At 49.5% G+C, this 21,609-nt stretch overlaps 11 protein-coding genes across 11 annotated transcripts; 3 read left to right on the forward strand and 8 right to left on the reverse strand.

Moving 5' to 3' along the window:
• Positions 1-286: 286 nt before the first annotated feature.
• On the reverse strand, positions 287-1,251 carry BO83DRAFT_415281 (uncharacterized protein; the record flags this gene model as incomplete). Its single annotated transcript, XM_025534625.1, has 1 exon — positions 287-1,251. The coding sequence occupies exon 1, from the start codon at positions 1,088-1,090 to the stop codon at positions 287-289; it is 804 nt and encodes a 267-aa protein (XP_025390602.1). The 5' UTR covers positions 1,091-1,251.
• Positions 1,252-1,986: 735 nt separating this feature from the next.
• On the forward strand, positions 1,987-2,874 carry BO83DRAFT_461022 (kinase-like protein; the record flags this gene model as incomplete). Its single annotated transcript, XM_025537234.1, has 1 exon — positions 1,987-2,874. The coding sequence occupies one exon, from the start codon at positions 1,987-1,989 to the stop codon at positions 2,872-2,874; it is 888 nt and encodes a 295-aa protein (XP_025390603.1).
• A 139-nt stretch (positions 2,875-3,013) lies between these two features.
• BO83DRAFT_356201 (Zn(II)2Cys6 transcription factor domain-containing protein) lies at positions 3,014-4,365 on the reverse strand (the record flags this gene model as incomplete). Its single annotated transcript, XM_025529186.1, has 3 exons — positions 4,243-4,365; positions 3,869-4,186; positions 3,014-3,811 (listed from the first exon to the last, which is right to left on the reverse strand). The coding sequence occupies exons 1-3, from the start codon at positions 4,339-4,341 to the stop codon at positions 3,014-3,016; spliced, it is 1,215 nt and encodes a 404-aa protein (XP_025390604.1). The 5' UTR covers positions 4,342-4,365.
• Positions 4,366-4,775: 410 nt separating this feature from the next.
• Positions 4,776-5,935, forward strand: BO83DRAFT_356204 (zinc-binding alcohol dehydrogenase family protein; the record flags this gene model as incomplete). Its single annotated transcript, XM_025529187.1, has 1 exon — positions 4,776-5,935. The coding sequence occupies one exon, from the start codon at positions 4,776-4,778 to the stop codon at positions 5,889-5,891; it is 1,116 nt and encodes a 371-aa protein (XP_025390605.1). The 3' UTR covers positions 5,892-5,935.
• A 159-nt stretch (positions 5,936-6,094) lies between these two features.
• Positions 6,095-7,389, reverse strand: BO83DRAFT_376357 (fasciclin domain-containing protein). The gene has a single exon (XM_025530692.1). It carries the CDS (start codon positions 7,365-7,367, stop codon positions 6,198-6,200), a length of 1,170 nt encoding a protein of 389 aa, XP_025390606.1. The 5' UTR covers positions 7,368-7,389; the 3' UTR covers positions 6,095-6,197.
• Positions 7,390-7,596: 207 nt separating this feature from the next.
• BO83DRAFT_406482 (GFA family protein) lies at positions 7,597-8,429 on the reverse strand. Its single transcript, XM_025533882.1, has 2 exons — positions 8,196-8,429; positions 7,597-8,128 (listed from the first exon to the last, which is right to left on the reverse strand). Exons 1-2 carry the CDS (start codon positions 8,280-8,282, stop codon positions 7,766-7,768), a joined length of 450 nt encoding a protein of 149 aa, XP_025390607.1. The 5' UTR covers positions 8,283-8,429; the 3' UTR covers positions 7,597-7,765.
• Positions 8,430-8,698: 269 nt separating this feature from the next.
• BO83DRAFT_376358 (pentatricopeptide repeat protein) lies at positions 8,699-11,822 on the reverse strand. Its single transcript, XM_025530693.1, has one exon. It carries the CDS (start codon positions 11,687-11,689, stop codon positions 8,888-8,890), a length of 2,802 nt encoding a protein of 933 aa, XP_025390608.1. The 5' UTR covers positions 11,690-11,822; the 3' UTR covers positions 8,699-8,887.
• Positions 11,823-12,061: 239 nt separating this feature from the next.
• Positions 12,062-14,503, reverse strand: BO83DRAFT_333258 (putative tetracycline-efflux transporter). The gene is made up of 3 exons (XM_025528330.1): positions 13,862-14,503; positions 12,352-13,804; positions 12,062-12,291 (listed from the first exon to the last, which is right to left on the reverse strand). The coding sequence occupies exons 1-3, from the start codon at positions 14,120-14,122 to the stop codon at positions 12,212-12,214; spliced, it is 1,794 nt and encodes a 597-aa protein (XP_025390609.1). The 5' UTR covers positions 14,123-14,503; the 3' UTR covers positions 12,062-12,211.
• A 319-nt stretch (positions 14,504-14,822) lies between these two features.
• Positions 14,823-16,498, reverse strand: BO83DRAFT_333259 (ferrochelatase HEM15). Its single transcript, XM_025528331.1, has 3 exons — positions 16,109-16,498; positions 15,458-16,040; positions 14,823-15,395 (listed from the first exon to the last, which is right to left on the reverse strand). The coding sequence occupies exons 1-3, from the start codon at positions 16,328-16,330 to the stop codon at positions 14,938-14,940; spliced, it is 1,263 nt and encodes a 420-aa protein (XP_025390610.1). The 5' UTR covers positions 16,331-16,498; the 3' UTR covers positions 14,823-14,937.
• Positions 16,499-16,724: 226 nt separating this feature from the next.
• On the forward strand, positions 16,725-19,304 carry akuA (putative DSB repair complex subunit Ku70). The gene is made up of 6 exons (XM_025530694.1): positions 16,725-16,931; positions 16,989-17,600; positions 17,660-18,506; positions 18,571-18,674; positions 18,736-18,963; positions 19,036-19,304. Exons 1-6 carry the CDS (start codon positions 16,866-16,868, stop codon positions 19,138-19,140), a joined length of 1,962 nt encoding a protein of 653 aa, XP_025390611.1. The 5' UTR covers positions 16,725-16,865; the 3' UTR covers positions 19,141-19,304.
• Positions 19,305-19,529: 225 nt separating this feature from the next.
• Positions 19,530-21,438, reverse strand: BO83DRAFT_406486 (DUF3431 domain-containing protein). Its single transcript, XM_025533883.1, has 3 exons — positions 20,765-21,438; positions 20,062-20,697; positions 19,530-19,995 (listed from the first exon to the last, which is right to left on the reverse strand). Exons 1-3 carry the CDS (start codon positions 21,013-21,015, stop codon positions 19,947-19,949), a joined length of 936 nt encoding a protein of 311 aa, XP_025390612.1. The 5' UTR covers positions 21,016-21,438; the 3' UTR covers positions 19,530-19,946.
• Positions 21,439-21,609: the final 171 nt, after the last annotated feature.

The following is a 21,609-nucleotide window of genomic DNA, read 5'->3' on the forward strand; positions in this document are numbered from 1 at the left end:
GGGCCATGGAAACATTGCCCTAATGGGGCAAGGCGGTGCTAAGCTGGCCTGGAAGCTTGGGCCACGTCTCTTGCAGTTGGCTCGCATTGAAAGACAAGTAGATAGTATCCGTGGTCATCATCGCATGACCTGCAAGCTTTCCGACCGTGGATGCGAGGCGGGGAGAGAACCAGATGCAGCTGTGCGGGGTTAACAAGACAATCAATGCTGAATACTGATTGTAAATCATTGGCTCAGATAAGATATTATGGTTAGCTCAAAGAATAGACAACTATCTCAACTACAGCTAGATGTCCATGCACATCAACGTTCCCAGCCACGGCACATTGTTCGACCTCATATGGCTCCACTCCCCGACAGCCCGGAACCCTTGCTGTTCATAGTACCTATCAAAGATATCCTTGTTAACACCCCCAATTCTCATGAACTGCACAAAATGATGAACAGAATGATATAGATAATAGAGATAAACGAACCTGATCAATTTCCTCCCATTTCCCGCCCATCCATCCACCCACAACGCCCTCATCCCTCTAGCCTCTCCATACTCCCGGATCCCCCTGATAAGCGCCGCTCCGGCCCCGCGAGACAGCTCCCTCCGATCTTCCCGATAATCCGTCACCATAACCTCGAGGTAAAGAAATCCTCCTCCACCATGGTTAACATCTGGCATCGGAAGATGAACCTGCGTCTTTACATAATTCGGCACCCAGTTCTCGCGAACATACGCAAATCCAACGGGTAAGAAGCGTCGTCCATCGGGTGTCACTCGAATGAACTCAGCTTGAAGCTGTCCGTCATCGTGCTGCTGCTGCTGGTGTAGTTCTCGCTCGGCGATGAACATACGAAGATTACCATCCAGGTCGCTAGTCCCTGCGAGGCGGAACTCTTCAGAGTAATTCAGTTCTTTTAGGGTTGCTTCGGCGAAATCCCCTCGCTGGGAGAAGGGGGTCTTGCCCCATTGGTCGAGACTGCCGATGGAGGCCAGGAAGGGGAGGGAGGAGTCGAAGGCGGACAGGATGAAGGCGTGGTCGGTGGGAGTGGGTTTGGCAGGGCGGAGGTGGAAGCGGGAGGTTGAAAAGGTGGTCATTTTGGATACTATTGTTGATGATTTTGTGGGATATGGGTGTAGAGACAGTGTTGCTGGGCAGTAGGTAAAATGCTCGGGCTAGATGTTCGTTGAATTGGTGTTCTACTACCTCAGGGGGCTCAGTGGGAATAAAAAGGCCGTATGTTTCCCCAGTTAATTTCTGTTATTAGGAGTGTCTTTCTTATCAGGGAATAACTAATAGACTAGGCGCTAGCATTCATTGTCACCTAAATGCACTGCTCTTCACTAGTGCCATATTCCCTCATATGCCATTAACATCACAACTAAACCCACCTATCACAGCTTCGTAACCCCTGTCTGGGAAAACACTGATATCATATCAATCAACTTGAATACAAAACTAATGCCCAGAGAACAATCCTGGAGCTATACTAATCCGGTAAAGTCCATTTTTCACATGCAGTACGGGTGTGTTAATATCGCACGACCAATAATAAGAGCAAAATGTGTAGCATGCGAGGTTATCATTGTATCATTGTGAATTGATATGTCTGCGCTAATATCTTCATATGCGGCTGTATCCACCTATTGGAGGCGTCTAAAGTTGTTACTGCTCGAATTAAACACTGCTAAACTACTACTGATACGACATAGCTTCAAGCCTTATTATCATTTCTTCTTCTATTTAAGGTTATTTCCGGATTCCCTCAATGCATCCACTTGGACTGAAAGCTTGTCACTCCATAGTCAAAGATTTATTCCATTTTCTTTCATACAAGAATGGGCGAGAAAAGAAGACAAGAAGTTGAAGTTTAGTCCCTAATCGGTGACATGGATCTATATATAATAAGAAATTTCCCTTCCTCTCATCGAGATTGTCATACTAACACTGATCAAACTGTTATTGTTTACCACCACCCACCCACCCACCCACCATGAGCTCCACCCCCTGCACAGCATGCAACTGGACCCCCGAACGCCAAAACCACTGCAACTACAAAAGCCACCTCAATGTCTTCTACGAATCAGGCAACCGAGGCATCTGGTCAATCGGCTCAAAGGTAATCCTGAAAGACCACGGTCCCAACCATCCAACCCCCGAAGTCCCAAACATTCACTTCGTGCAGGACCGGACCTCAATCCCCGTCCCCACTATCATAAAATCCTGGGAGGAGGAGGAAGAAGATAAACACACCCTCACCTTAATGCGCCGTATCCCCGGCGAACCGTTGCGCAAAGACTGGTCAAAACTAACCCCCAAGGAAAAAGAGAACGTCGCAAAGCAAGTCGCCGAGTATCTCCAACAACTCCGAACTCTCCAGTCGGATAAAATCCAATGTCTCGGTGGCCGTCCGGTATTTTCCAACTTACTGTTCAAGAATAATTCTAGCTCCTCTGGTGAGATTCTCCGCGGCCCCTTTGCATCTGATGACGAGCTTTGGGCTGAGATGGAGCGTGGGTTGGATGAGAGGATTCCCGAGGCTGCGAGGGTACGGCTGCGACAGCGCATGCCGTCTGCTATGCCGTATACGTTTACGCATGGGGATCTGACAATTGGGAATATCATGGTGGAGAGTGGTACAGTTACTGGGGTAATTGGTTGGGAGATGGCTGGGTATTTTCCTGTGTGGTGGGAATATGTCGCCACTTCGGTTCCTGATACTGAGGAGGATAGAGAGTGGAAGGGGTTGTTGAGACGATATATTCCGGGTTATAGTGCTGCGCGGGAGTTCTGGTTGGAGTATTGGTATTTTTGTAGGGATTTGGAGGGTGGAAGAGGAAGGGGGTCTTTAAGAAAGATGGGGGATGAGATGGGTGAGTGAGTGCTGTCGGTGTGTTGGCTGATGTAGAGGGTGCGGAATAGCTACTAGTAGTATGATAATTTGAAAGAGGGTCTGGCTTGTTTGGATCTATGTGTTATATTGTATTCTGCCTGTAGGATATAAGACGTACAATCCCCCTTTAGTACGGATATAGTCCACAAGGAGTTTTACCACCCTCTGGAAGCAACTCCATCACAGCCTCATCTCCTCCATGATACCGCCGCAAATACATCCGAATAGCAGGACACTCCACCCTCGCCCTCAGCCCAATCCACCAAACACAACGTCCAGCCTTTCTGTACCACAGGTACAGCAACACCAACGCAACAGGATCCCTATCCCTCAATAACCCCTCAAACCCACCCTGAATACACCGCATAAACATCTGCACCGGACCCATCGTGACCTCACTATCCTCAACCTCCAATATCTGCGCTACTGCATGAGCAGCATGAAAATACGGATTCGTTTCCACCGTAGACTCATCCATGATACCACACAGCGCAGCCAAAGCAGGAGGTATACCCTCCACACCTCCTTGTGGCAACGGCGAATGCACATGGGCAAATGTCCCCGCCATAACATGAAAGATGCTATCCGATCGCAGCGGATTGACTATATTCCACAAGGACATTTTACCCTTATTCATATGCACCCAGTCCAAATGTGAAGAAGGAGAGGGGTTCAGTGGCCATGATTCTTCTGGAGTACGTGCGTTAGGTGATGAGAAAGTCAGAATTACTAGCGCGGCTGCTGTGCCCCATATGGGATCCCTATCGTTGGGTTCTATTTGTTCGCGGAGCTTCTTGTTGAAGAGGATGGTGCTTTGCGACCAGTGGTAGCATTCTTCTAGAGTGCGGTGGCTGTCGAGCGGGCTGTTTAGGTGGCGGTCGTAAGTGAGTGATACTGCTAGAGAGGCGTGCATTAGGTAGGGATGCTACAATTGGGTCGTTAGTATGTAAGACTGGACTTGTGATGGATGGGGTCAACTTACGGTAAAGGCTAGTTCTAGCAGCTTGCGATTTACTTGTCCCATGTTGGGATCATTGGGGGTGATGAGGCTGTGCCCTAGGTATCGGGTGATGAAGTCTTGACACCTGGCATTTAATTGATAGAACGTTGAGGCGTCTGAGGTCCACACTGCATTGGTAAGAGGGGGCTGCAGGCTTGCCACTGATGCTGTACCTCGAACCATCCATGACCGTCGCGAGTCAGCGGGAATGGGGTGGAGGTCGGGGGTGGTAGATGATAGGAAGTTGCAGACTACCCCGAATGAACTACATCGCTTGCATTGTGGTTTGCTTTCGTCGCACTACTTGGTATAAATCAGTGGGGATGGTTTATCTACGAGGTGCTAGGGGCACCCACCTTCAGTTTCCGCAGCTTGCAATTGCGGCACCCGAATCGTGATCTTCGCTTTGTCTTGTTAGGGCATCCCTGTACCTCTGAAGGGTCAGTCGATGCCATGGCGGCTGGGAAAAATTGGATTCTGGAAGGACTTGGAATGGGTGGTAGTCATGGCCCCCAATACCTGCATTTAGTCATAAGCTAAACCGTGTCTCGGATCTTGCATCTCAACGCTTAACCCACACTCGGATGCAGACATCGCTGATTGGCTGTCGCTTGCCTCCACTACTGTAGGATCTACTACAGAATACATCTAAAGATGATTGACATGCCATGATACACATGCTCAAATATAAAAGAGGAGTGTGGCTCAGGGATAACTCCCAGTAATTTTTCTTCCAACTTCTTCCCAAACACACAACCCGGAACTAGTTCGAGACACCAAGAAACCTGCCATCTGTACCATCCATACATACTACAACTTTCTCCCCATTGAAGGCTTCATACTTCACCACCAAAACATCATTTGCATACTCCTACTTCACCGAAAGAAAATGCCCACCCACCTCGCCGCTATCCTCCCCTCCAAATCGGACCCCCTCACCCTTACCACCCGCCCAACCCCCACCCCAGGCCCCAACGACCTCCTCATCGCCGTCAAATCCATCGCCCTCAACCCAGCAGACACCATCATGCGCGACACAGGCCTCTTCATCCCTTCTTACCCTACCGTCATTGGCTTCGACCTATCAGGTTTAGTCCTGGAAGTCGGCACCAACGTCCCCAAATATTTCCATCCAGGAAACACCCGCATCGCTGCCTACTCCGCCTCAGTTTGGAAGGGCTGCGATCCGGACTATGGCGCTTTTCAGGAGAAGTGTCTTGTTCCGTGGCAGCATGTTATACCACTTCCAGATGAGGGGGTAATGATCTCGTGGAATGAGGCGGCTATGTTGCCTGTTGCTGTGCAGGTAGCGCTTAATGCGTGGGAGATGATGGGCTTGCAACTGGTAGCTGATAGGAAGACAAATAATGAAACTGATGGTCAGACTGGGAAGAAGAGAGAGGTACTGTTAGTCTGGGGCGCATCCTCTAGCGTTGGTTCAATGGGTGTGCAAGTTGCCCGAGTACTTCGGGATCAGCCTGGGTCTTCGTTTGCAGCTGTGTATGCTACTTCTGGGGCGGCGAATCATGCGTATGTGCGGTCGTTGGGTGCAAATCGTGTGTTTGACCATAGGGACCCGAGGGTCGTGGATGAGATTGTTAAGACGGCTAGTGAGGATGGTTGTGTGATTCGGTATTGTTTCCTTGCAGTAGGGGATGTGCAGATTTGTCAGGCTGTGGTTGGGGCTTTTGTGGGGGATGTTGATGGGGATGGGGATGTGAAAGCGAAGATTGCGTCCGCGCCGGTTGTTCCTTCTGATGTGGAGGTGGTGGATGGGGTGGAAGTCATCTTTGTGATGCCGGCGATGGATGATGAGGCGAAGAGGTTGGATCAGTTTCGGTATTGGATGGGGACGTGGGCGAGGGAGAATCTGGCTAATGGGAATATCAGGCCGAGTCCGGAGCTGAGGGCTGTTGGGAGCGGGTTGCAGGCTGTTAATGATGGGTTGGATGAGTTGAGTCGAGGGGTGAGTTGTACTAAGTTGATTGTTGAGGTTGCGGAGTGATGGGATTAGGGGGTGCTTTGCTTGGTGGAATGACGTGGAAATATAGATCAGGATTCGTGTAGTATTATGGAATAGACATCCAAGATGGAGGGCTGTAGACCTGGATATATTATGTAGCAATTGCCAAAGAAAATACTAGCGGCACGCACAGTATATAAACGAGCTATTCAATGTGAATTAGCGTAGGAAGAAGGCAGTAAGCGTTCGAGAGTTATAAATATTAATGCGATTGAAACAACCTAGGGCACACTCAGAATAAAGTCACATTTATAACAAAATCAGACGCAGCTGCCATGGAAAGCCAAACTATGCCAGTCTCGACTTCACATCTTCAACAGAAAGTACTGGCTGGACTTCTGCATCCTCATCCTGTAGAGGTGGAAACAGAATTGAGTCCACAACATGACACACTCCGTCACTGGCCAAGCCATCCTGTACAGTCACATTTGCAATTCCATTGACCATCATTGAAATCAAGCCCCCACATCGGGTCACAGCCACCGTTAGATGTTGCCCATCCAAGCACGTAGGCAAGGGAAAGCGACGAACTCCCTTGAGTACACGCCACAAGCGATCCGCCTGATCCTCAGGAGTAGGAATCGTATGTTCGGGCGTAGCTTCTGGCGTCTGTATGAAATGCTCTGGCGCAGAGTCCTGATCGTAGAAACGGTTGGAGTACAATGATTGATTCGCAATGACATGATATCTCAACAGAGTCTGAAGAGATGCAGCTCCTTCATCGCTAAAGAGGTATGTCTGGACTTCCCCGGGCAGCTTGCGGAAAGCTTCGTTGGTAGGGATGAACACGGTTCCGCCGCGACGAGTCTCATCATGCAGAATATTTAGAATAGCTCCAGATTGCTTCACTGCAGACTGGAACAGGTCAAAATCGGATGATGGCAGAGCAGCGAGAAAAGCTGCAATGGTTGGTCGCGGTGGAAGAACCTGGTCGATTAGATGGACCAGACCGTTTGCTACGAGGTGGTCTTGTTCGATCACAGTTGCTTGGGAGTTCACGCGAAGGCCGTTGAGTGAAGGACGGACTATTATCCTTTGGGCACCATTCAATTGGTCAGGATTGAATAGTGTGTCGATGGTTGGGGCTGTTAGAAGGAAATATATTGGAAGAAATGATGGCGAGATGTGTCTTTGAAGGAGAGCCAGAACATCTTCCTCAGATAGCTCATTGCTCAGTCGCTGAAGTGCAGTGTTGCTTGGGGCCCAGACAGTAGAGGAATAATCCTTGTTTTGCAATAATTGTTTGATCTGAGGGACTTGGTCCACAAATCGGATAAATTCGGACGTATTTTGTTTACCTGAAAGGAACTCATAGAGGGTCACTGGGATTTTCTTTGCATCGGTCAGGTGTGGCATAAGTGCATGACAGTATCCAGCATATTGATGTTGAAGCTGCTCAAGGCTGCTTTCGGATGGGGCAGCTGCAGCTACCCATTGCTTGAGCTCGGGTGCAGCCATGATGAACGATGGTGGGAGGAGCAAATGGCTAGCTGAGAGGGTGTGACGTGCTAGGCAGCATCATTTGCTGATATAGTCCCATTGACCCCCTTGTGTTCGCGCCATAGACATGGGTATATGGGTTGATAACAGCGCTAGTGCTAGGTATATTGACTAGCCAGAGGCTGGTAACCAATGGTCTGCATTAGCATAGTCAACACCTAATATTTTGTAGATAAGAAGATTAGAAGACAAACACCCCGAGCAGCAAGCCCGTTGCTTTCCGCGTGCATTAGTACCTTATCTCACATAGTTCTAATCCAGTCTTAGCAATCTATCGGGAGGAGAAGTCACCACACAGAATTCGTACTCAATAAGTAGCAAAGGTAACTTCATCTTGCCTACAATCTTTATTCTCTCTATGAATCCCCCATACTCCCATCCACCCTCTTCACCCCCTCATCCCCCAACCCATCCACCCACCCATCCTTCCGATGATAATATATCTCCATTTCCAACTCCGAGCATTTAACCCGATGCTCATCATCAAGCGTCCCGGACTTCACCGCGACAACGTCCTCATCATCGCTCGACCGTGAAGTGAACGGTGTTCCGCAATCTGGACAGAACTCGCGTAGCACCTGTACACCCCTCTTACTGCTGTCCGTATACAGCTTGGGTGTACCCTTCGTGTACTCGAAACTAGCCTGTGGGATGATAATATTGGCAGAGAAGCTCGAGCCCGTGTAGCGTTTGCAGTGGGTGCAGTGGCAGATGATTAGCTGGTAGTTGTTAGTGATGGACTTAGTAGATTGTGCGTTTGTGGATATTTGAATTGGGGAATAGTACCTTTGGGTAAGTCTCTGGATCTGGCAAGGTAATGCGATATGTGATGTTCCTGCAGAGACAGGCGCCAGTCAAGTTGTTCTGAGCCATGATAAGGGTTGGGGGAGGGGGTGGTTGTGGCGAACAGAATAAACAGCTTTCGGGCTTTTATTAATCAGAAGTTCAGCGTGTCACTGGAAGGGCGTGGTTCTGGAATCACAGATACTAGAGGATGCTTCAGAGCCAGATTACTTGGTATCTAGCTTTGACCCACTAGGGTTCCATACTAGCATAATTCTGAAGCTATTTTTATCCTGGGATGGTGGACAGCAACTCATGTCGAATACGAAGCCAAGAGAAAGTGAAACAGGGCTTGTATCTATAATTAGTCCACACACAATGGTAATTATTACTGAACCACGCGCGTTGACTGTTCCTGACGGTCTCGGTGAGTCTATGCAGAAGTGTCTTTGAGAATATACTACCATAGGAATGATGATTGATTGCAAGATTGTACATTTGAGATGCTCTTAAATGCAAACTGCACTTGAACTCTGCAGGATAATACATATAAATCCAATTGCAGATTAAAATCACAAGTAGTTATACACAGTATTGAATATGGCAGCATGGGATATATACACAAGCACACAGCCGGAAATACAAACATAATACAACAATAGTGGAAGTGATATAGAACAATTGCCATCCCGAATTCACAGCAGATCATCAATGTCACGAATCTGCCCCAGACAGTGCTTCTCGCTCCATCGAAGCGCAATCGACTTCGGGTCAATGTCAATACGGCCCAGCACGGCCTCCAACTCATATTCCTCATCCCAGCCCTCAATTGTCTCCTGAAGATGGGCCTTCTTGTACAGACGCCGTTCATCGAGAGGGCGCTTTAGTAGCCGGCGACCGGCCTTTTTCACCGTCGGGTTGGTCTTGAGCTGCCAAAGCTGGGGATCGCCCTGGCTCTTCTTCTCCAGCAGTTCAACGGCATGCGTCAGATACTCGATCTTCTCCATGTCCCGTGACGCATCCTTAGATCCTTCGGCCGAGCTTAGCTGACGTTGCAGGTTTCCAGTGACCCGGCGGGCTTCGATGACAAAGTCACGGTTTAGTGCGCTTCCTCGGGCCAGAGCAGTCAAGATGCACCACCGCATGCCATGCAGATTACCAGTCGCGGCAAACGCACGTATGAACATTTTCATGCAGACACCATCATATGCCAACGAGTGCCGGAAGCGGGACATGTAGACAGTGGCCAGCAGATCAACGGCCAACTCAGGCTTCTTCACTGCGATCAGCCTTCTGCTGGTCGCTACCGTGATGTGGTGCTTGACTGTCATCTTCTTGTTTGACCAGCACAGCTCATAGAAGCGAAGCACGGCCATATTGATCAGCTGGCCTTCAGCCTCAGAGTCGACCTCCATGATCTGGCGGAAGAACTGAGGGAAGAAGCGAACCAAGTGGCGAATATTCTTCCACTCGGAATCGATCAAAGCACGAGCAGCACCGACACCCTCTTCAAGCAGAGTGCAGATGACTGCGAGTTCAACATGCAACTGCTTGAATTGGAACCGCGCGTTTTTGGCATTTTCAAAGCATTTCAACGCCTCCGTCAGCTTACCGACATGCATGTAATGAGACATCTGCTTGTGGAGCTTTTGGTATTGGTCAACTGGCCTCGAGGGAGTCATGTGTTGCAGCGTTCGTTGGTACCACGGTAACGGGTCCTGCGTGTACGGCATCAGGTTGACTTCGGCAAGTGGGAACGACCGCTGATCATATCCAAGCACTTGCTGCGATGTGGCAGCTTGTCCATACTTCGCCCGAGCTGCCTGCAGCATCTGCCAGAATCCCACTGGTGCTTCCTCAAGAGCGTGTCGACGTTTTCGGAGCATTTCCAAGAATTCCTGCTCATTGATGAAGTTCGGCCAACGGCGCTCACGTGCGAACCGCACAAATTCGTCAACCATTTCTTTATTACCCTTTTCCACGAATGCCTCCAAAATGTGCTTGTAAAGAATTTTGTCGGGAACCATCTGGAACTTCTCGATATAACGGTAGACAAACTCGCGGATCTCTTCACCGGAATGTGATACCCAGTATTCGAGGAAGATGCGGTCAAATATCGGCGTAAAGTCATACTTCCTCGAGGTCAACTTAAGCTCATGCATCTGCTGTAACCCAGCGTCCACACCCTCCCAGTCACAGGCCAGAGCCCTTCCAAATACCAAAAGACCCTTTGTTCGGCAGCGAAGTGGAATGCCGTATCTAGTCGTCATGTCTTTAACCAGTGCTTCCGCATCAGCCAGCCGACCGAATTCCACGTATGCTTTGATCACGGGGTTAAAGAGCTTGTCGGTGGGTTCCTTCCCCAAGCGTGGAAGGATAGTTAGGATCTTCTTCAATTGCCCGTTCAAAAGCTCGATACTCCTTGTTTTCTTCCAAAGCCCGGCGAGATAGGCGCCGCATAAGCCGCAGCCACGGTCAACCTCGAGGTTTCGTAGAAGAAACCATTTCGCCGTGGTAAGTCGATGAGACTCTAGCAGACATCGGAGCACAATATCAACCATTTCCGGGGGCACTTTGAATTTGTGCATGTATCGGGTAAATATAGTGGCGACGGATTCGATGCTCCCCTTTCTCGCTAGCGCGAACATCAAAACTTTCCACATGCTAGGAGACACTTTGTCCACGTCTTCTAGGCGTTCAAAAATATTCCTCGCAACCATGACGTTTTCTTCTCTGCAATTCGCATAAAATGTCTTGACTGTAACCTCCCGTCTATCTGTAGATATGCCGTTCAACGTCGCGGGGTGGGCGTCCAAAAACAAGTGGGCGGCATCAATAGGGCGACCGTGGTCAAGAAACTTTTGCATTTCTTCTGTGATTGAATCATGCCATTGAGCTACATCTTCTGTTTGTTTCTCATGACCTTCGGTTGTTCTTTGTTTCGCATTGGCAAGGGCGGATTTTGCTCGGTCCAGTGCATCAGTCGATCGTGTTAGGTTCGGAGGGAGATTGGGAGCTGAGGTCGTATTGGCTGGTACTTGTCCGGGGGTAAAGGTGTCAATCAATTTAGAGCGTGCAGTATCCATATAAGTCTCCGCAGGGGCAGAAGGTTGTTGGTCTTGCAGCTGGACATCCCAGCTCAAGTCGTCACCATGAACGTCCACTCCAGCCGGGACAGCTTGCGCTTCTCTGAACTTCCGATCTTGCTCCTTTAGTGATTCCAAGCCCATAAACTCTCCTGCCTCAGCCGCCTCCATCATACGTGCTAGTCTCCTTGCTGCAGATGTTGCATCGTAGTTCGGGGCTGAGGTTTGCAAGGCCCGCTTGTTTTCGACAATTCGTTCCGCAACGCGCACCCGACGATGGACGTCGTAGGTAATGGCTGCAACCGTGCAAAAGCTTCCCACAGTCGATCCTGCAAGAGCTAATCGACGGAGGACTCGTAGAGCATTTCGTGATGGCACAGCTGGTGTGCCGCTGGTGGGTTTGGAGACCATGGTGGTTAACCTTGCGCACCGCTGACAGCGGGCTGGGCCGGATCACCACTAAATCATTAAGTGAAAAAGAAGGCTACGAGGATTCAATGACAGAGGGACCGTCAGGAACCCCGCGCCGGCTGGTCAATTGAGACAATTGGAGTTCTATGATAGAGTAGGAGGGATTCGGAGCTTGTCGGTCGGAAAGTTTGCACCAGCTTGGTCGAGTTGGTCGCTACCGCCCGCCGTACCGCATCCGGTCTTTTCCCGGTGTGCCCACTCGTCTTACTAACATCCTTGTGTTAGTTAACTAGTTACCCGGCCTTTCCTCAGACTACTACCTTATTCTCTGACAACTAGTCCATGGGATCATGCTACAGTGGTCCTTTGACGAATCCTATCGAATGTATAAACCGGTATCTAATAATCACATATATAATTGAACAACTCTATACGCCAATAGTCACGAAGATCAGTCTAATCAAGACCCAAATCTGCGGTCGCGTGTAGTATAGTAACTGCTGGGCTCCCCTTCTAGCATCACTAGAGAATGGAATCCGCCACAAAGCCTTCGTCATCAGCCTCACCTCGAGGACTATTTGGGTAAGAGTCATCAAGAGTAACTGCCAAGTACAGAGTCGTTAGCAGACATTCCTAGACAATGAGGTAGGTAGGTCACATACCATGTGGTTTAATGAAAAAGCTGGCACAGACGGTGAGCAAGAACAAGGCCCCCAGGACAACAAATATCGCTGGAGTGAACTTTCCAACCGTTAGGCTGTAAAGGAGGCTGCAAGCGGTTGGAGAGATCACTCGAACCAAAGCATGCAAGAGTCCTTTCGTGCCAAGGATCTGACCTAACCGTTCACGAGGGACATGTTTCGTGAGAGATGATTGCATTGTCGGTATCCCCATACCGCCAAGTGCCATGACGATCCCCGAGAATACCATTATAGAACCCTGATATGACATTGCAAAACCCACATAGCCAACCATGTCTAGGAAAAGCGAAAGTCGTATAATAACAATCTCGCAGGTGCTGGAGCCGGAAACGATGTGATCTGGTTTCTGTGGTTCACGAAAGATTGCGATGATGATCGGATATACAACAAAAAGGTTGACGACCCGGGCGATGCTTATAATCGATATGAAGAGGCTTGATTCCACGTTGCCCCAGTCAAATTTGTACTCGGCATACATGATGATCACTTGAGCGGTTCCCAACGCTACCCCGAATGCAATGGTATCCATCGCTGTAAGAAGAATGATATTCCTGCGCAAAGCCGGGGTCGCGCCGTGACGATTGGGGAAAAGCGTGCTGGGACGTCCTACTGGCGGCAGCAAAACAGCCAAAGGTGTAATTAGCCGTTTGGGGTTGAGGTTCTCCAGGCTCAGCCAGCCTGCCTCCCCTTCATCGATGACTTTTCTTCGATGACTGTCCCGCGCTTGCCGCTGCTGGTCTGTCGATAATGATTCCGGGATGATGGTCATGACTGCAATGAGGTAGAGAACATTCAGGGCCAACGAGGCCTCAAAGGTACTCAGTGCCTGGCCTGTTTTCTTAATCAAGATAGCCGCCAGCAGAGGCCCAGCTGCGGTTCCAGCGAAAAGAGAGCCGTATACATACCCGAATGCTGCACTCCGCTTCGATGGGATGGTGCAGTCGGAGGCATACGACATTGTCAGCGCCATAATGGTGGTGAAAGAACCACAGACGCCATCCACGATAGCAGCCAGTAGAAGCACATGCACAGACACAAGATCTGGCTTGGCTGAGACAAAGACAAAGATAGCCTCCGCCAAAATGGTCCCCAATGCGTTGAGGGCCAGTATCTTTGTCCTACCGTAGCGATCTGATAAGTGACCGAGTCTGGGGCATGCCAGCGCCGATAGTATTCCGGCCAGGAGATTGAAATACAACTGGAACTGAGCAAGCAACGACTGGACTTCGGGTGTCTGACACTGCGAATTCTTATTTCCAATGATGACAGGCAGATACGTGAAACCCGGGTCCTGGGTCGCCTTTTTCGCCATATAGTCCCTGCAAATGAGAGACATCATTAGGTTGATTTTGGGCACTGCAGTGCCGCCGATACCTAGCATATAGAAGACAAGAAATGGAAGAATCCAAAGGATCTGTTACGTGTCAGAAGTTGCGGGCACGACCATTGTCCATTGTTGATGGAGACTCACGCTTGGCCGTCTCCATGTCTGCCAGAAACCTCGCTGGCCGACGGGATCATTATTTGGTGGGTCAGCCCGATGGTCATGCTCCGGTAGCGACTCTTCGTTGTCTTGTTCCAATAGAGGGGTTCGCTCGTGGGTGTACATGGGGTCTTCCCAAGTCTCCAGTCCAGTATCAATTGGCGCAGAAGCGTCCAGTAGTCCGGCTTGCAATCCCGGACCAACCTCGGTATGCGCAGTCGGCGATGCGCCGCGCCTGATTGTGGACATGGTGCGAGCGGTTTCGCACCTTAGAAGCAGGAATAATGGGTAGAGCAACTAGACTGGTGCCTACATTTGCTTGCTCTGGGGTTGAAACAGTACAACACCTGAGGTGGGCTCAAAACATTTGAGAAAACCGGGCGGGGGGAAAGCCGGCAAGGAAGGAGGAGACCAGATAAATGGTAGTCCGTTTACTAGTTAAGTTAAACTCCGAGCATTTCGCTTATCAATCGGCATGAAACACTCGACAGGTCAGCAAATGCTGGGACGGAATACATGCCAGCGCATGTTAGTAACTTATAGATAGGTAGTGGTGACGTTATTCTAGAGGTTTCAGCCTAGGATGGCCATGACTGGTGGTGGGTGGTGATTGTGGGAGATGTTTCACGGTTCGAGCCCATTTTTGGGGATCAGCCCCGGGTATGCAAGTCTCAGAAATCTCAGAAGCAAGGCAAGCCAGCTCGGCGATAACGCCCTGGACTACCCGCCGCCTCGGGCCACTTACATCACTCCACGCTGTCGACTACAAGTAGTAGTACTTAGGTCCGAAGTGTACCCCTTCCCAGTTCCAGAAACTCTCCATAGGAGCTGCCAGGAGTCAAGATACTAGTAGTGCGACGGTGATCCTGCCGCTGACTGGTTTAAACCTCGGGAAGACATATTCACCCACATGAGGAATTTGCCGAAATCGTGAACTAAATGGTTGTAGCTCGTTGCTTATTGCTTGTATAGACACACAGACTATCGTACAGAGAACGCCTTCACATACATACATCAGAGAACAGAACCCTTGTAAAAAGAAATGAAACTCTAGTGCCTGGTTATTATACTACCAAGGACGCCCCCTGTTCACCAGCGAAAAACTTCTTCTGCTCCAAGCACCTCTCACTCTTGCAGCCTTGACAACGCAGAGTCATTTGCAGCGAGCATTTCTCTCCCTTGTGCAAGTGCTCTTGAGCAAGATCTGCAAGGGCTTGGATGAATATAGGGCTGCCGTTCAGACTTTCGGCCCGCTTGACACCCGGGTGATTCGCCTCTTCCATGACTTCGAGATCCAGCTCATACAGAGTCTCGATGTGGTCGCTGGTGAAGGCGATTGGTACGAGGACAATGTCAGTCTGTCCACGCTTCACATACTCTTGAACGGTATCGCTAGTCTGCGCCCCCAGCCAAGCCTTTGGTCCAACCTGAGACTGCCAACAGAGGCGGTAAGGGTTGCTGAAATTGAGTCTTTGCATGACCGCATGCACAGTTGCAGCGACCTCGGCTGGGTAGGGATCACCTAAAAAAGAAAGTACTCGATTAGCCACCGGGACTCTCGTGACAGGTTCCTCAAGGACTCACCTCTGTTCACAACACTCATGGGCAAACTGTGGGCCGAGAACAAGAGAACCACTCCATTCCTCTTATCTTCCGGATAGGTTTTGAGTTGGTCCTCAATGTTTCTCGCAAACGCCTCCACAAGGCCAGGGTGCGTAGGCCATCTGTCAATAACGCTCCACTGGATGGCTCCGGAAGTGTCCACGTTTCCGTTTGCTCGCTTGCCCTCCAGCCGATTCCTCCATTTCCACAACTCATTCAGAGAGCTACCCGTAGTAGAGCAGGAATATTGAGGGTATTGCGAAAATGCGACCGCACGACCGCCCTTGCCATTGCCAAAACCATCTTCCAGCAATTGTGTGTACATTTGTTCCGTCAGCGGGTTGGCGTAACGGAAGGCGACATACGGCTTGTGAGGCGCAGTCTCCGGGTTGATCTTGTCCAGCAGCTTGCACATTTCTTCGCATTGGTATTCTGACCATTTCCTGATGGGTGAGCCTCCGCCGATGTCCGCGTACTGTTTCTGGATCTTGGGTGTGCGTCGCTTCGAAATGAGAGGCCCGAGGTAATTCTGGAACCTGCCTAGAGGAATCAAATCGCCGTCGGCCTTTATTGAAAGTAGACTGTTAGAAATATTGCAGCCAAAATGACAGCTTGCCATGGTCGGAGACGTACAAAGAGCCGGCTGAGGAAATCCTCTACTTCGTCTGTCGTCGAGGGCCCTCCCATGTTGAGGAAGACCATGGCCGTAGGGCCCTTAGAGCCGGTTGCATCCTGGGTAACTGGAGGTACCGTTGTCGCCAGTCCACATCTTTGTTCCTGCCTGTATCCGAACAGGGTGCGAGATGCCGGTCGCAGCAATTGCCGGGGAAGAGTAAACGGGCGCCGGAGAGCCATGACCGGTAATTGTAGGATCGATTAAGCTAGTCAAAGGAGGTACAAAGAAAGACCGTTCGTATCGCGCAAGTGGATGAACAATTCAGGCCTGCATTAAACAATAAATTGATAGACGAGTGGCAAGAAGAGGTAGTGGGTGTATACAACAGCGCAAGGCCTTCTGGAAGCTGAAAAGTCCAGAACGGCTTGATGACGGAGCATCCCGATCGATACCACGACTAACTCCGACCCCCGACAGCCAATGACCGGCCACCTAGCGTCATCAATTACAGGGCGGGCATCACATGATGTTCGTGTCTCCCCGCGTCTTTCTGCCCGCCGGTTTTATCGCGTCCCTCGCGACGGGATCCAGTGACGATATAGATACTACTGCTATTAGATCTCCCCTCGGCTGCAGGCAGCAGAGGCCAAACAGGCAGACACAACAGCCCCACTTGTTCCTTATTCTAAATGCAACTTATCTAAAAGCTTTATACTTCCCTGTCTTCATTTCGATACTACCTTGAATACTTCAACCCACTCCACCACAACCAGTATGGCGGACGGTAACCCACATCGCGAAGATGAAGCGGCTGAGGAAGAGGAGGAGATTGATGAGACTGTACGCACATCCTACCATGAGCCTGGACTGAAAGTCCGGAACTGACGATAAGATCAGAGCTACAGATCAGTCAAAGATGCAGTCCTCTTCGCAATCGACGTCAGCGATTCCATGTTGACGCCTCGTCCCTCAGCAGACCCTAAGAAACACACCCAAGAATCACCCACTACGGCAGCGCTCAAATGCGCCTATCACTTCATGCAACAGCGAATCATATCCAATCCACAAGACATGATGGGGGTTTTGCTGTTTGGGACGCAGGCGTCCAAGTTCTTTGAAGAAGATGAAGACAGTCGCGGAGACCTCTCCTACCCCAACTGCTACCTCTTCACCGACCTGGATGTTCCTTCGGCCCAGGAAGTCAAAGAACTTCGAGCGCTGGTGGATGATGATGGAGACTCAAGGGAGGTCCTATCTCCGGCGAAAGAGCAAGTCTCCATGGCAAACGTTCTATTTTGCGCCAATCAGATATTCACATCCAGAGCGCCAAATTTCCTCTCCCGGCGGTTGTTCATTATAACCGACAATGACAACCCCCATGGTGATGATAAAACCCTACGGTCGGCCGCGACTGTACGTGCTAAAGATCTTTACGATCTTGGTGTCACCATTGAGCTGTTTCCGATCTCACGTCCTGAGCATGAGTTCAGGAACAGCAAGTTTTATGACGTAAGCTATCATACTCTATGGCAAAGTGGTAGGGGTCAATACTCACTCCACATACAAAGGATATTATCTACAAGTCATCGCCCAACGATCCAGAGGCGCCTGCGTATCTGCAATCAGATTCAAAGGCGGCGACAGCGACCGGGGATGGAATTTCACTCCTCAACACGCTTCTATCCAGTATCAACTCAAGAACGGTCCCGCGTCGCACTCATTTTTCGAACATGCCTTTAGAACTCGGTCCAGACTTCAGGATCTCGGTATCGGGCTATATACTCTTACGAAGGCAAGCGCCCGCTCGAAACTCCTTCATCTGGCTGAACGGCGAGAAGCCTGTGGTCGCGAAAGGCGTGACTACCCATTCTGCAGATGATACTGGCCGTAATGTCGAGAAATGGGAGATCAGAAAGGCATATAAGTTCGGTGGAGACCAAGTAACATTTTCGCCCGATGAACAGAAGGCGCTCAGGGACTTCGGTGAGCCAGTGATCAGAGTTATAGGGTTCAAGCCTATCACTGCGCTTCCATTTTGGGCGAACGTCAAACACCCATACTTTATCTATCCATCCGAGGAAGACTATGTAGGCTCCTCGCGAGTATTTTCTGCATTGCACCAGACGCTTTTGCGTAACAAGAAGATGGCACTCGTCTGGTTCATTGCACGCAAGGGGGCTGGCCCCGTCCTCGCCGCTATGATCGCAGGCGAAGAAAAGCTTGATGAGAATGGCGTACAAAAATATCCTCCTGGCATGTGGATTGTTCCTCTCCCGTTCGCAGACGATATCCGGCAGAACCCTGAAACTACGCTGAATGTCGCGCCGGAGTCATTAATTGATCAGATGCGCGTGGTCGTTCAGCAATTGCAGCTGCCGAAGGGGGTGTACGAGCCTCTCAGATACCCCAATCCATGTAAGTCAACTCTGCCATCCACTGCTCGTATACTATGAAAGAGAAGCTGACAACCCGTAATCAGCCCTTCAATGGCATTACCGCATCCTACAAGCTCTCGCATTAGACGAAGATCTCCCTGAAAAACCAGAAGACAAAACCATCCCCAAATACCGCCAAATCGACAAGGTACATCCACCCATACCCAACACAACTCCTGATATTGAACATACTAACAACTCAATTCCAGCGCGCCGGCGACTACGTACTATCCTGGGCCGACGAACTCGAAAAACAACACGCCAAAACCTCAGCAGCGGCCTCTCCCCCAACAAGCACCCTCGTGAAAAGAGGATCCAAAGACCGAGCAAGCGAAACCGAAGACTCCAAACCATCGAAGAAAGTCAAGGTCGAGGAGGGCTCCGGAAACCTAGAGGAAGAGGTCCGCAAGCATCACGAGAAGGGGACGCTATCCAAGGTAAGCCAGCACAAGCGTCCTACATGGCCCCATGATGGTATCTATGACATTTTACTAACCAGCGGTTTCTAGCTTACGGTCGCCATCCTGAAAGATTTTTTGACCTCGAATGGACGCTCAAATGCCGGTAAGAAAGCGGATCTTATCGAGCGGGTAGAGGAGTTCTTGGAGCAGTAGCAATGGCACGCATCTGTTTGATCCGCTATTTATCACTCCTAATGGTGGCTGTCGTTATCTGATAGCATGAGCTTGTAATTACTGGTGGGGTTGGATGTCGACAAAAAGGAGTCCTTCAACGAATAACATAATGGAAACGCTTTTTAGGCGTTGTACAATTATTGTCCCATTGAAAAATATCGCTTCCGCTGGACTAGCGGGATGCCATCAAATTCGGAGACCAATAGTAGAGACACATAAATTTGAATCATCCGAACCATCATATCAGGTCCAAGTAGTTTTCCAAGAAGAAAAGAAAAAAAAAAAAAAAAAAAAAAAAAAAAAAAAAAAAAACCGCTCAAAATTCGGTTACAGAGGTCTTTATCCCCCAGGAACAATTCACCAATGCAGCAGGTGCGCGTATTTCCAAGTTCGAATTAATATTTGAAACGATTGTAAAATATCCAACCAGATTCGCCGTTAACGATAGGAGTCAGGCTTCTTCGCCGAAAAAGAAAATGGGGGGGACGAGTGTGTCAATCGAGTCAACTTGAACCGAGCAGTCCCTGTAAACAACGCCACGCTGTTTGTAATATCCCTGTAGAAACGTATTGTCGCTGGTAACATCCACAAGAACTTGGTTTTGAAAAAAGAACGGGTAAAAAAAAAATAATAAATCTCCAAATGGGACAATATGTCGAAAGAAGATAGAAAGAGAGAACCAAGCAAGAGAGCGCCGAAAGAAGGAAGCTATCGTAATATATACAAGTAGAAGCCGTGGGTATTTTTGGTAAAAAGCAGAAACGTTAATGGTATGCGTACAATGATCAACATTGTCCATAAACTTGACAGTAGCAGACTTCTTCGTCGGGACAGCTGTGAGTAGCGGAATGTTAGTGGTCAAGATGCATTCAGGGGGTGAACGATGCAAAGGCAACGTACTATATTGATTCTTTGCCAAATATGACGTGCCAGAGGAATTCCATGACACGACCGCTACTGGCATCATTCTTGTCCGTGTCGATAATCCACTGGCGGATCTTGATGTAGTCTTCTCGTGGTCGTTGGTGGACCTGCTCCCGTGACACGGCGAATTGCGCACAACACGCCGCGCCAATCTGTTTCGGCATTTGCAGGAACTTCTGGTATTTAGCCTCGTCGTATTCATCTTGCATCGTGAGGCCTCCGGTGGAGTTTAATGGTGGGGTGCTTGTGCCCTCGAAGATCTCTGCAAAGACTTCTTCTGTCACGTGCTGGTTGGTGCGATGGCCCTGCTTGCACCCTGGGTTCCAGTTGCAGCGGAGGTTGACGTAGCCATTATCTTGAACGAAATTGAGACGTAAGGATTTCATCGCAATGACATTGTCGTGTAAGGGCGCATCTACATGCCAGGCCATCAGGAAACCCGATCGATGAGAATGAAGAAAAGCTATTGTAGACGGTAGGTTGTCGTAATGATCAATTAGATAGGTGAGATAAGCCATGGACTCGTGACCCTTGTTCAGCGGGGTTGTAAGTGTCGTGTCGTCAGCTGCGACCTTTTTGGAAGGATTCACGATGTATATGGCTCGTTGCCAGCTTTGGAGGAGAGAAGCTGTCAGTGCGCTGAAACATATGGGTAATATAGGAGGACAATGACACTCACTCGGGTAGCTCCTCCTCGACCCATTCAGTGTGTTCTTCCTGTAGCTTGGCCATCACAATCACTTTATCCCCTGGTGTGACAGGACGGGAGCCATTTAGTCTGTTCATCGGCGGGCGCAAATCCAGCCAATTGATCAGGTATGCGCCCGCGCGATACTGATCGCAGAGGTCCTCGAGGTGGATTTTCAAGAGATATAAGGGCAATATGAGTGCTAAACTAGCACATAGTGCTATGCGAGCGCCCCATCTCATGGTGGATAGCTGAAAGTCGGTAGCTTCTTTGCACGACTCGGGACTTTATTCAAAGAAATTGGTCGAAAAGCCAACGAGGTATATAATCGTAAGGCCGTGATCAATGTAATACAGCTTAAACACCGTTATTCTCTTATGAGGGTGACAAAACTGGAGGTTGATGAAGGTTGAAGTTGTCACAATACAGCTTGGTGTAAGGAATGACTTGAGTCGGGAAAGACCGATAAAGATGCAAGACGGAGATGATTATTTTCAAGCATTTAAAGGAGGGTCAATCCGATGAGGAAGAATCCAAAGGAAGGAAAAGAGGGGGGGAGGAATTAAGTAGGAAAAAAAGGAGGGTATTGGAGGGGCTATATGTGAAGCATATTGCGAAAGATAGAGGACGTGAGAGAAGGGGAGAGAGAAGACGGACGAGAGGGGTCAAGGCGAGGTAATCAGGAAAGGAGACTGGAGGAGCATTGATTAAACCTATTCGTCTGCCTACCAAGGCGGTAGGTGCAGTAAGTAAGTAGTTCTAAGTACGTAGTAGGTACTTTTTAGTGACTTTGGGACTAAAATAGTCACTAAGACGAGTAGTAGTAGACTTAGACT

Source organism: Aspergillus eucalypticola, assembly GCF_003184535.1.
Source record: "Aspergillus eucalypticola CBS 122712 chromosome Unknown BO83scaffold_6, whole genome shotgun sequence".
Classification (NCBI taxonomy): domain Eukaryota; kingdom Fungi; phylum Ascomycota; class Eurotiomycetes; order Eurotiales; family Aspergillaceae; genus Aspergillus; species Aspergillus eucalypticola.

Excerpts from the sequence above, each read along its gene's own strand:
- BO83DRAFT_376357 (XM_025530692.1), bottom strand. The coding sequence starts at position 7,367 with ATGGCTGCACCCGAGCTCAAGCAATGGGTAGCTGCAGCTGCCCCATCC.
- BO83DRAFT_406482 (XM_025533882.1), bottom strand. The coding sequence starts at position 8,282 with ATGGCTCAGAACAACTTGACTGGCGCCTGTCTCTGCAGGAACATCACA. Across the intron at positions 8,129-8,195 it reads ATCCAGAGACTTACCCAAAG|CTAATCATCTGCCACTGCAC; the intron begins GTACTATTCCCC and ends AACAACTACCAG.
- BO83DRAFT_376358 (XM_025530693.1), bottom strand. The coding sequence starts at position 11,689 with ATGGTCTCCAAACCCACCAGCGGCACACCAGCTGTGCCATCACGAAAT.
- BO83DRAFT_333258 (XM_025528330.1), bottom strand. The coding sequence starts at position 14,122 with ATGTCCACAATCAGGCGCGGCGCATCGCCGACTGCGCATACCGAGGTT. Across the intron at positions 13,805-13,861 it reads AGACATGGAGACGGCCAAGC|ATCCTTTGGATTCTTCCATT; the intron begins GTGAGTCTCCAT and ends GACACGTAACAG. Across the intron at positions 12,292-12,351 it reads CTTTTTCATTAAACCACATG|TTACTCTTGATGACTCTTAC; the intron begins GTATGTGACCTA and ends TGTACTTGGCAG.
- BO83DRAFT_333259 (XM_025528331.1), bottom strand. The coding sequence starts at position 16,330 with ATGGCTCTCCGGCGCCCGTTTACTCTTCCCCGGCAATTGCTGCGACCG. Across the intron at positions 16,041-16,108 it reads ATTTCCTCAGCCGGCTCTTT|GCCGACGGCGATTTGATTCC; the intron begins GTACGTCTCCGA and ends CTTTCAATAAAG. Across the intron at positions 15,396-15,457 it reads CATGAGTGTTGTGAACAGAG|GTGATCCCTACCCAGCCGAG; the intron begins GTGAGTCCTTGA and ends TTTCTTTTTTAG.
- akuA (XM_025530694.1), top strand. The coding sequence starts at position 16,866 with ATGGCGGACGGTAACCCACATCGCGAAGATGAAGCGGCTGAGGAAGAG. Across the intron at positions 16,932-16,988 it reads AGGAGGAGATTGATGAGACT|AGCTACAGATCAGTCAAAGA; the intron begins GTACGCACATCC and ends CGATAAGATCAG. Across the intron at positions 18,507-18,570 it reads TCTCAGATACCCCAATCCAT|CCCTTCAATGGCATTACCGC; the intron begins GTAAGTCAACTC and ends ACCCGTAATCAG.
- BO83DRAFT_406486 (XM_025533883.1), bottom strand. The coding sequence starts at position 21,015 with ATGAGATGGGGCGCTCGCATAGCACTATGTGCTAGTTTAGCACTCATA. Across the intron at positions 20,698-20,764 it reads GTCGAGGAGGAGCTACCCGA|CTGGCAACGAGCCATATACA; the intron begins GTGAGTGTCATT and ends TCTCCTCCAAAG. Across the intron at positions 19,996-20,061 it reads TTTGGCAAAGAATCAATATA|CTGTCCCGACGAAGAAGTCT; the intron begins GTACGTTGCCTT and ends CGCTACTCACAG.